Source organism: Salvelinus namaycush, chromosome 14, assembly GCF_016432855.1.
Source record: "Salvelinus namaycush isolate Seneca chromosome 14, SaNama_1.0, whole genome shotgun sequence".
Taxonomy (NCBI): Eukaryota; Metazoa; Chordata; class Actinopteri; order Salmoniformes; family Salmonidae; genus Salvelinus; species Salvelinus namaycush.
Window position 1 is genome coordinate 21,063,630 of NC_052320.1, and position 12,035 is coordinate 21,075,664.

General features: G+C 43.3%; 1 protein-coding gene across 1 annotated transcript in view; it reads left to right on the forward strand.

Annotated features, from left to right (window-relative positions):
* LOC120058660 (plexin-A2-like) overlaps positions 1 to 12,035 on the forward strand; it is a 375,679-nt gene that overhangs the window by 296,465 nt on the left and 67,179 nt on the right. The window contains exons 13-16 of the mRNA XM_039007410.1: positions 4,176 to 4,293; positions 5,528 to 5,664; positions 6,556 to 6,723; positions 9,449 to 9,542. Of these exons, the coding sequence (XP_038863338.1) occupies positions 4,176 to 4,293; positions 5,528 to 5,664; positions 6,556 to 6,723; positions 9,449 to 9,542 (517 nt within the window). The remainder of the gene's footprint in view (positions 1 to 4,175; positions 4,294 to 5,527; positions 5,665 to 6,555; positions 6,724 to 9,448; positions 9,543 to 12,035) is intronic.

A 12,035-nucleotide genomic window follows, 5' to 3' on the forward strand; every position in this document is an offset into this window, starting at 1 on the left:
CCTTTTCTCTCTCTCTCTCTCTCTCTCTCTCTCTCTCTCTCTCTCTCTCTCTCTCTCTCTCTCTCTCTCTCTCTCTCAATTCAATTCAATTCAAGGGGCTTTATTGGCATGGGAAACATGTGTTAACATTGCCAAAGCAAGTGAGGTGGATAATATACAAAAGTGAAATAAACAATAAAAATTAACAGTAAACATTACATATACAGAAGTTTCAAAACAATAAAGACATTACAAATGTCATATTATATATATACAGTGTTGTAACAATGTACAAATGGTCTCTCTCTGTCTCTCTCTGTCTCTCTCTGTCTCTCTGTCTCTGTCTCTCAATTCAATTCAATTCAATTCAAGGGGCTTTATTGGCATGGAAAACATGTGTTAACATTGCCAAAGCAAGTGAGGTAGATATTATACAAAAGTGAAATAAACAATACAAATTAACAGTAAACATTACACATACAGAAGTTTCAAAACAATAAAGACATTACAAATGTTATATTATATATATACAGTGTTGTAACAATGTACAAATGGTTAAAGCACACAAGTTAAAATAAATAAGCATAAATATGGGTTGTATTTACAATGGTGTTTGTTCTTCACTGGTTGCCCTTTTCTTGTGGCAACAAGTCACAAATCTTGCTGCTGTGATGGCACACTGTGGAATTTCTCCCAGTAGATATGGGAGTTTATCAAAATTGGATTTGTTTTCAAATTCTTTGTGGATCTGTGTAATCTGAGGGAAATATGTGTCTCTAATATGGTCATACATTGGGCAGGAGGTTAGGAAGTGCAGCTCAGTTTCCACCTCATTTTGTGGGCATTGAGCACATAGCCTGTCTTCTCTTGAGAGCCATGTCTGCCTACGGCGGCCTTTCTCAATAGCAAGGCTATGCTCACTGAGTCTGTACATAGTCAAAGCTTTCCTTAAGTTTGGGTCAGTCACAGTGGTCAGGTATTCTGCCACTGTGTACTCTCTGTTTAGGGCCAAATAGCATTCTAGTTTGCTCTGTTTTTTTGTTAATTCTTTCCAATGTGTCAAGTAATTATCTTTTTGTTTTCTCATGATTTGGTTGGGTCTAATTGTGCTGTTGTCCTGGGGCTCTGTGGGGTGTGTTTGTGTTTGTGAACAGAGCCCTAGGACCAGCTTGCTTAGGGGACTCTTCTCCAGGCTCATCTCTCTGTAGGTGATGGCTTTGTTATGGAAGGTTTGGGAATCGCTTCCTTTTAGGTGGTTGTAGAATTTAACGGCTCTTTTCTGGATTTTGATAATTAGTGGGTATCGGCCTAATTCTGCTCTGCATGCATTATTTGGTGTTCTACGTTGTACACGGAGGATATTTTTGCAGAATTCTGCATGCAGAGTCTCAATTTGGTGTTTGTCCCATTTTGTGAAATCTTGGTTGGTGAGCGGACCCCAGACCTCACAACCATAAAGGGCAATGGGCTCTATGACTGATTCAAGTATTTTTAGCCAGATCCTAATTGGTATGTTGAAATTTATGTTCCTTTTGATGGCATAGAATGCCCTTCTTGCCTTGTCTCTCAGATCGTTCACAGCTTTGTGGAAGTTACCTGTGGCGCTGATGTTTAGGCCGAGGTATGTATAGTTTTTTGTGTGCTCTAGGGCAACAGTGTCTAGATGGAATTTGTGGTCCTGGCGACTGGACCTTTTTTGGAACACCATTATTTTGGTCTTACTGAGATTTACTCTCTCTCTCTCTCTCTCTGTCTCTCTCTGTCTCTCTCTGTCTCTCTCTCTGTCTCAATTCTCAATTCAATTCAAGGGGCTTTATTGGCATGGGAAACATGTGTTAACATTGCCAAAGCAAGTGAGGTAGACAATACACAAAAGTGAAACAAACAATAAAAATTAACAGTAAACATTACACATACAGAAGTTTCAAAACAATAAAGACATTACAAATGTCATATTATATATATACAGTGTTGTAACAATGCACAAATGGTTAAAGTACACAAGGGAAAATAAATAACCATAAATATGGGTTGTATTTACAATGGTGTTTGTTCTTCACTGGTTGCCCTTTTCTTGTGGCAACAGGTCACAAATCTTGCTGCTGTGATGGCACACTGTGGAATTTCACCCAGTAGATATGGGAGTTTATCAAAATTGGATTTGTTTTCGAATTCTTTGTGGATCTGTGTAATCTGAGGGAAATATGTCTCTCTAATATGGTCATACATTGGGCAGGAGGTTAGGAAGTGCAGCTCAGTTTCCACCTCATTTTGTGGGCAGTGAGCACATAGCCTGTCTTCTCTTGAGAGCCATGTCTGCCTACGGCGGCCTTTCTCAATAGCAAGGCTATGCTCACTGAGTCTGTACATAGTCAAAGCTTTCCTTAAGTTTGGGTCAGTCACAGTGATCAGGTATTCTGCCGCTGTGTACTCTCTGTTTAGGGCCAAATAGCATTCTAGTTTGCTCTGTTTTTTTGTTAATTCTTTCCAATGTGTCAAGTAATTATCTTTTTGTTTTCTCATGATTTGGTTGGGTCTAATTGTGCTGTTGTCCTGGGGCTCTGTGGGGTGTGTTTGTGTTTGTTTCTGTCTCTCTCTCTCTATCTCTCTCTCTCTCTCTCTCTCTCTCTCTCTCTCTCTCTCTCTCTCTCTCTCTCTCTCTCCCTCCATCTCCCTCAACACCATGATTGATTCTTGTTTTTTATTAATCTCTACGAGCTTCTATCGATAGACATCCTGGTTTTATTATGTCATTTGATCTGGCCACCTGCCGGCAGAGGGAGACGCCTGATCTTGCTGTATGATAAAGTTATATTGATCCGCAGCGGGGCGTCAGCTAGGGTCCTCACTGTGATTTACATTGGACGTTGCTACGGCGACACTACAGATTGTTCGGCACAGCAGGGGCCTTGTTAGTGGAGGGATATTTATGATGTCTAGTATCCTCCACTCCCCAGGAAGTTATAGGGATACTCGTGTGAGGGGTGTAGTGAGTTGTGACTACTGGTGGAGGAGCAGAGTTGCAAAGAAAAAGCCATATCTCTGTCCAGAGTCTGTGTTCTTTTGCCCATCTTAATCTTGTATTTTTATTGGCCAGTCTGAGATATGGCTTTTTCTTTGCAACTCTGCCTAGAAGGCCAGCATCCCGGGGTTGCCTCTTCACTGTTGACAGTTAGACTGGTGTTTTGTGGGTACTATTTAATGAAGCTGCCAGTTGAGGACTTGTGAGGCGTCTGTTTCTCAAACTAGACGCTCTAATGTACTTGTCCTCTTGCTCAGTTGTGCACTGGGGCCTCCCACTCCTCTTTCTATTCTGGTTAGAGCCAGTTTGCGCTGTTCTGTGAAGGGAGTAGTACACAGCGTTGTACGAGATCTTCAGTTTCTTGGCAATTTCTTGCATGGAATAGCCTTCATTTCTCAGAACAAGAATAGACTGACGAGTTTCAGACGAAAGGTCTTTTGAGCCTGTAATTGAACCCACAAATGCTGATGCTCCAGATACTCAACTAGTCTAAAGAAGGCCAGTTTTATTGCTTCTGTAAACAGGACAACAGTTTTCAGCTGTGCTAACATAATTGCAAAAGGGTTTTCTAATGATCAATTAGCCTTTTAAAATTATACACTTGGATTAGCTAACACAACGTGCCATTGGAACACAGGAGTGATGGTAGGTGATAATGGGCCTCTCTCTGTACGCCTATGTAGATATTCCATAAAAAATCTGCCCTTTCCAGCTACAATAGTCATTTACAACATTAACAATGTCTACACTGTATTTCTAACCAATTTGATGTTATTTTAAATGGACAAAAAAGTTGCTTTTCTTTCAAAAACAAGGACATTTCTAAGTGACCCCAAACCTTTGAACGATCGTGTATATACAGTATATCCCAATGCCACAGAACAGTGATTGGGGACACTGCCCTGTGTAAGGTGTTGTCTTTCGGATGGAACATTAAACGAGTGTCCTGACTCTCTGTGGTCACTAAAGATCTTATGGCACTTATCATAAGAGTAGGGGTGTTAATCCTGGTGTCCTGGCTAAATTCCCAATCTGGCCATCATGGCCACCTAATCATCGCCAGCTTCCAATTGGCTCATTCCTCCTCTCCCCTGTACCTATTCCCCAGGTCGTTGCTGTAAATGAGAATGTGTTGTTCTGAATACCCTAACCTGAGAGGTTGTGTGTTTTCCAGGATAGTCTGTGAGATGGATGCTGCCCCAGCAGACAGCAAGGCTGGACCAGTCCAACTGTGTGTCGGGGAGTGCAAACCTGCGCTCAAGACTCACTCTTCCCAGCTCTACTCCTTCGTGGTAAGACTTTAAACACTAACAGTCAGTAATGAAGTGTTTTTATATTTTTTTTCTCTCCATTTGTATTACACTAGTTGTTCTGATTCACAGTATTACAAATGCTAAATGAAGTTTATCTCAACTGGCCGAACGCAATTAGAACTCAAACATTTTAGAATGAGGAAGTAGTAGTATTTCTCCTATCTCTCTTTGATGTCTATCACCATTGTCGTCTTGAAAGGCAGAAAATAAGTCATGAAAATCTTTTATTTTCTTGATTGTTGAAATACTGCATAGCCTAGTGATTGCCACAGAAGTTCCCAGGGAAATCAGCAGTTCATAAATGGATAATAGGTGTTGATAATAGAATAAATGGGGAGATAGCAGCTATGCTACACACCTGTATCTCACCCATACTAAAGCTAGCCTGCAGCTAACTGATAATCAACACTCCCATTCACACATACAATTAGCTACCCCTTAACAATTAACAACAGCTAGTAATTACTTGCACTGTTTTCAGAGAGTACCGCTTTAGCCTGTCCCCTGAATTGTACAGCACTGGGCGAGGAACAGTGTGTGTGTGTGTCTGTGTGTGTGTGTGTGTGTGTGTGTGTGTGTGTGTGTGTGTGTGTGTGTGTGTGTGTGTGTGTGTGTGTGTGTGTGTGTGTGTGTGTGTGTGTGTGTGTGTGTGTGTGTGTGTGTGTGTGTGTGTGTGTGTGTGTGTGTGTATCAGTCTGTACTCTGTTTTATCAGTGTGTCTTAGGTTACCAGCCTAGCAGGCTGTCTGTGTGGATGTTTTCTGTCTGTCTGTGTGGATGTTTTCTGTCTGTCTGTGTGGATGTCTTCTGTCTGTCTGTGTGGATGTTGTCTGTCTGTGTGCTCTCTGATGACAGGCTGACAGGGCCGGGCTCCTGTTAACACTAGTTATTTTCAGACTACCTTATAAAAGGTTCAGTGGAATACAAACTCAGCAACACAACACAAGATGAGTGGGATCTCGGAGGGACAAAAGCTCCTGGTTTTATTTTGCTTCCTCTTTACATGGGTTCGTAGTGCAGAGTTTGGGCATACCACAGGGCAGTTGAAAGCTGTTATTTGCTGCTGTGGCTCTGTGTAGAGTAGACAGTAATGTATGAAGGACAGGAGGTGTGACAACATTTCTCAATACATTACAGTGACAGAGAAATGGTTCTCTCTCTCACTTCTCGCTCATCGCTCTCTCTCGCGCTCTCTCTCTCCTTCCCTCCTCTAGATGCCGTCGGTACAGGGCCTGTCCCCCAGCAGAGGGCCTGAGTCAGGGGGCAGCAAGGTAACCATCATGGGGGAGAACCTGGGCGCTGGCAGCAGTGTCACCGTCCTCTTTGGGAACCAGACGTGCGAGTTCTACGGGTAAGAGAGAGACCCACCTCGCCCCCTCAGACTGGTTCATTTGTGGTAGTTTAATACATGCTGTTACTCTCCTCTGATCTCTCCTGTCATGTTTTCAACAATTATGACTTTCTCAGATAAATATCAATGATCTAACTTTTGCTGTCTTATCCAGTTGGATCTTTTTCTAAGTGAGAGCCCCCTACATGTACATGTCATGTTAAGATAGCTAGGTGAGACAACCACACATCACAGTCCAGTCGAAGCAAGTTGGGACATCTTTTATTTCAGCTCATGAAACATGGGACCAACACTTTGCATGTCGCGTTTATATAGATTTTTGTATGTACAGCTTAATAAGGTTTGATGACCCACTGCATCAAACCTCAATAATAATAACCTCCAGACGTCCTTGTGCACCCAGCCTGGGATTTTCCTTCCTTTTTCAGTCACCTTTTTTCTTAGATCTGACTTTTTCAGTTCTCTCTTTCTCTCTCCCACCCTTCCTCTCGCTACCTGTTTTTTCCTGCTCTACCTCTCTCTCCCTACCTCTCTCCATCACTCCCACCCTCTCCTCTCTCTCCCTTTCCATTCCGATATCTATTTGAAGCGGTGCAGCGGAACAGAAAGGAGTAGGTTTCATTGTAACACTGTAAGGTTGAGGAGTCAAGGCAGCTTTAATGAGATCTGGGCTAATTACTAGCCATGTGTTCTCCACTGTGATTCTGACCGTGGAGAGAGAAGAGAGGATGAGAGGAGAGGAGGATGGAGGGTGGCTGATGAACAGAGCTAGTTTCAGGGGGTGAGCAGGTAGTGCAGGGATCCATGGGATGGAGAAAGAATGATTAAAGAAGAGACGCACACATTGACTGTGTGTGCGTGCGCCTGCGTGTGCATGCGTGTTCCCTGCAGGCGGACCATGACAGAGATCGTGTGTTACTCGGCTCCCTCCCTGACTGGGGTGGGTTCGGTTCAGATCAGTGTGAGTGTGGACCGGGCCCAGGTCAAGGAGAGCCTGAGCTTCGATTACATTGAGGACCCCACCGTCCAGCGCATTGAGCCAGAGTGGAGCATCGCCAGGTAACACCACCAACACCTCTCCTAAACATGAGGGTAAACATCCACTTGTCCATGTCCCCAGTCCCTCATAGGGTGGCAGCGTAGACTAGTGGTTAGAGCATTGGACTAGTAACTGAAAGGTTGCAAGTTCAAATCTGTCGTTGCTGAACAAGGCCCACTGTTCCTAGGCCGTCATTGAAAATAAGAATTTGTTCTTAACTGACTTTCCTAGTCAAATAAAATAATAGTCAGACCCCATCATCAAACGCAACACTGAATTTGTTTTATTTTTGTTATAGCAGTAGATACCAGTAGTTGTGTTAGTGAGTGTCTATAGTTGTGTTAGTGAGTGTCTATAGTTGTGTTAGTGAGTGTCTATAGTTGTGTTAGTGAGTGTCTATAGTTGTGGTAGTGAGTGTCTATAGTTGTGTTAGTGAGTGTCTATAGTTGTGTTAGTGAGTGTCTATAGTTGTGTTAGTGAGTGTCTATAGTTGTGTTAGTGAGTGTCTATAGTTGTGTTAGTGAGTGTCTATAGTTGTGTTAGTGAGTGTCTATAGTTGTGTTAGTGAGTGTCTATAGTTGTGTTAGTGAGTGTCTATAGTTGTGTTAGTGAGTGTCTATAGTTGTGTTAGTGAGTGTCTATAGTTGTGTTAGTGAGTGTCTATAGTTGTGTTAGTGAGTGTCTATAGTTGTGTTATTGAGTGTCTATAGTTGTGTTAGTGAGTGTCTATAGTTGTGTTAGTGAGTGTCTATAGTTGTGTTAGTGAGTGGCTATAGTTGTGTTAGTGAGTGGCTATAGTTGTGTTAGTGAGTGTCTATAGTTGTGTTAGTGAGTGTCTATAGTTGTGTTAGTGAGTGTCTATAGTTGTGTTAGTCAGTGTCTATAGTTGTGTTAGTGAGTGGCTATAGTTGTGTTAGTGAGTGGCTATAGTTGTGTTAGTGAGTGTCTATAGTTGTGTTAGTGAGTGTCTATAGTTGTGTTAGTGAGTGGCTATAGTTGTGTTAGTGAGTGTCTATAGTTGTGTTAGTGAGTGTCTATAGTTGTGTTAGTGAGTGGCAATGTTAGTAATGGTAGTGCATTGCTGCAGCATATCCCAGGTAGACAGAGTTTGTAATTAAAGAGAGGGATGATGAGGACTGAGAGAGAGAGAGAGAGGTCCAAGTGTGCAGCAGATATCACCCGAGATGGAGTTTATCTGGAAGAGAAGAGAGCAGCTGGTCCTCTCTCTCTCCACTGAGAAACAGACAGAGAGAAGAGATGTGGGACGGCGCTTTGTTTAGTCAAACTTGTTCTTTCTTTTCTGAAACGAGAGCACCACCCCATGCCTCAACCCGGGAGAAAGGAGGTAGAGGAGTGTAGCATAGCGTAGTGTAGGGCCGTAGTCGACAGACAGACAGACAGACAGACAGACAGACAGACAGACAGACAGACAGACAGACAGACAGACAGACAGACAGACAGACAGACAGGCAGACAGGCAGACAGGCAGACAGGGCATCAAAGCTGCTACCAGGGTGCTGTCACAACCCAGGAAGGCACAGCTAACATCAACATGGATGAGCATCTTTAACCTAGAGCACATCTCTCTATGTTACTCTATCTCCTCTCCTTGTACTCTTGATTGGACTGAATGGTTAGCAGGAAAGCATGCTAAACACTCCTCATTTGGCATTTTGCTCAGTGGACCTCAAGACAGTTTGAACAACTAGTCATGTTTTATCACTGTCCTCCAGAGTGGCTAGCCAGACTGTAGTCAGTAATACTGCAGTGCCACCATGCACAGACGGATCCTGAGATGCAGATCTAGATGCTGATCTAGATGCTGATCTAAATGCTGATCTAAATGCTGATCTAGATGCTGATCTAAATGCTGATCTAGATGCTGATCTAAATGCTGATCTAAATGCTGATCTAGATGCTGATCTAGATGCTGATCTAGATGCTGATCTAAATGCTGATCTAGATGCTGATCTAGATGCTGATCTAAATGCTGATCTAAATGCTGATCTAGATGCTGATCTAGATGCTGATATAAATGCTGATCTAAATGCTGATCTAGATGCTGATCTAAATGCTGATCTAAATGCTGATCTAAATGCTGATCTAGATGCTGATCTAGATGCTGATCTAAATGCTGATCTAGATGCTGATCTAGATGCTGATCTGAATGCTGATCTAGATGCTGATCTAGATGCTGATCTAGATGCTGATCTAGATGCTGATCTGAATGCTGATCTAGATGCTGATCTAGATGCTGATCTAGATGCTGATCTAAATGCTGATCTAGATGCTGATCTACAAGGTGATCCGCCGATGCTGATCTAGATGCTACTCTAGTGCTCCCAGCCCAGTCATCTAACAGTCCTCAGTGTTACTTCAGTATTTCAGCAACCACTATAACAGTCCCAATCCCTATAACAGGCCAAACAGCTGTAGGGAAGGCCCCTGCTCCGGCACTTGCCCTGTCTCTCCTGTCTGTCTGTCTGTGTTTGTTTCAGCCAAGCCTGCCTTGTTTGTGTTGTGTATTATCCATTGAGCCACGTAGCTACGACCCCCTCAAACATCTTTAATCATTTACTTACCTCAAAAACCTATTATCTTCTGAAAACACTTTTTTTTAATCTGAGGTAAAAACTTTCGAAAAAAGCTTGTGCAGGCAGGACGTTTTGGAGAGAAAGTCTTGTAGTTCGGTGTGTTGTTTGTTTGTAAAACTTTTCTGTGTGTGTTTGTGTGTGTGTGAAACAGCGGCCACACTCCTCTGATGGTGACAGGAACTAATCTGGATGTGGTTCAGGAGCCTAGGATACGCGTCAAGTACGGAGGCCGTGAGTCTGTCAACGTGAGTAGTACTACACACACACACACACACTACACACATTACACACACTCACGTAGATGATGTGGAGGATGATTGATTCATTCAAATGCTTGTCCTGCTAACCCCCAACCTCCCCACAAACCATATTTCAAATCTCCCTTAATGCTCTAGCTAGTCTCTTAATGGAGCAGATGGAGAGGGGTTCCCATGCAGTATTTAATTAGAGCGTTTGAACAGCATCAGGCTCCAGTCAGTCAGGGCCTCAGCTCTATACAGTCCCCCTCTAACCTGCTTAGCGTTGTTGTTATGGTTTGAGACTTCAGTCTGAATTTGAAATACCTCAGACACTTTTCTGTAAATCTGGAGTGTAGGAGCAGGTTGGAGAGTGGATGGCTGGTGGGGTTTGAGGGTAGGAGCATGGGGGGCTGGCGGGCAGGGGTGAGAGGGTTGGAGGGCATGGGAGGGGTTGGATGGTGGTGGGTTTGGAAGGCTGGGGAAGACTGGGGGGCTGTTCTGTTCCTAGTGGGTTCTAATGGAAGATTAAGTGCTGTTGTTCAGCATAAAGAGCCCCTCTCTGTATAATCAAGGCCGGGGCAGGCGGGGGAATCGTTACAAATTGCATTTATGCTCTAGTCCTCTGGGTACATGTTTAATTAAGGGAATGGTATTTTTCCACCGCTGCGGTCGGTGGGTGGTCAGGGTGAAGGTGGGGAGGGCAGAGTAGAGGGAGGGAGGGAAATGTATTGTGGAACAACAGATATTGTGGAACAAGTGCTTCATGCCAGGAAATGCAGCAAATCATAAAGACATTTATAGTACATGCTCAAACACAGCACAAACTTTAGGCAGATGCATACTGTACAGTCACAGAAATGATACATGCATACACACACAACACCACCATCATGACCACGTTCTCAAGTCGTTTTTTAATGGTCTCGTTATATAATGACTTACATCTCACACCTCACTAGAATCTTGCTTTTTGGGTCTCAGAGAATCTTTTTAGAGAATATCTGAACATATTTGTTCCAAAGTAGTGTCTCCTTACCTTCTGCATTCACAACCCTCCCCCACTCAGGCAGACTGTAGTTCACATAAGTGGTTCTGAGGGGCCTGTGTTTCTTCATGATTGCTTCAGTACCCAACATCAGAACTGTGCTCTAGGCCAGGGACCTTCAACTAGATTTTTTCTTGACCGCAAGAAGCCCACACATATAATATTTGACTAAAACAATCATTTTAAACGTTGCTTACATTTGTATATGATCACATGTATCTCTATTATGTGTAGGAATACTTAGTAAAATTGTAAATCACTTGGAGCTGATTTGCTGGTGTTTTTACAGTATTTTATGTCCAACAGTAACAAAAAAGAATATATATATTTTGTTGGTCAGAAAACTTGGAGGGCCAAATAAAATCACCTGCGTGCCAAATTCAGCCCACGGGCCGCCAGTTGGCAAGCCCTGCCCTAGGCTTTTGTTCTACTACATGTCTTCATGTATGGACAGTTTCCCCATAAGACCCTTTTATATGAAGAAACCCAGAAGAAACACAGTCATTTTGGATCTAATGAAAGACAGACTCACTGCTTTATTCACACACGAAAAGAACTGGATCAGATCAGTAAGAATTCTTGTAAGCCTCTGAGCTGAAATAGGATTTGACTTGTGTGTGGGTGCTGTCTGCTGTGTCACTCAGGTGAAAGCAGAAAGCTTTGAACGCTCAGCGGCGTTCTCCTTTAAAGTGCAGTCTCACTTCGCCACACACACATACAGAGTGCCTCTCACAGACACTCGGCTCCTCTTTGATTTCCTTGCTCCAGAAGGAGGAGAAGAGAAGAAGCCGCTGTGTGAATTTTTATTAACTGCCTAGGTTACAATTATGGATCTCTTCATCCCTTCCTCTCGTCTTTGTCACAGGGGAAAGGCAATACAGCGCAGCAGCAGCCGTCCAATCAGGGCCCAGCCCAGAGCAGGCCTGTCAAGTCAGCCTTCAAAGTGTCATCTGCCTCCCACTAAATTGCCTCTCAATCTCCCTCCCTCCCCCCTTCCCTCTTGTCACCTGCACAAGATTCTTCACAAAGAAGAAGGCACAGAAAGGGAGACACTGTTTTTCATGATACGCTCTATACCTGTCACCGGTTCACAACTGAAACATTAATCATTGGCTCTGATTAAAGCTAAAAGGTGTATTTTTCCTCTAACAGAACCCCATTTTCTCCTATCTTCTCTTAAAGAATTTCCCCTGCCACATTCTGCACCATTAAGATGTCTGATTGGCTGATGTGATGTCATAATGAAATAGATACAGTAGAGCTTGCTTCCCAAATGGCACCCTGTTCCCTACAAAGTGCACTACTATGGGCCCTAGTCAAAAGTAGTGCACTATATAGGCGAATAGGGTGCCATTTGATTGTCAGAAGTGGAAACGATCAGCAGCAATTTGAGCTGATTAAAGAGAGAGAGAGACATATATATCACTAGGTCTATAGAGCAGCATAGCACCTAC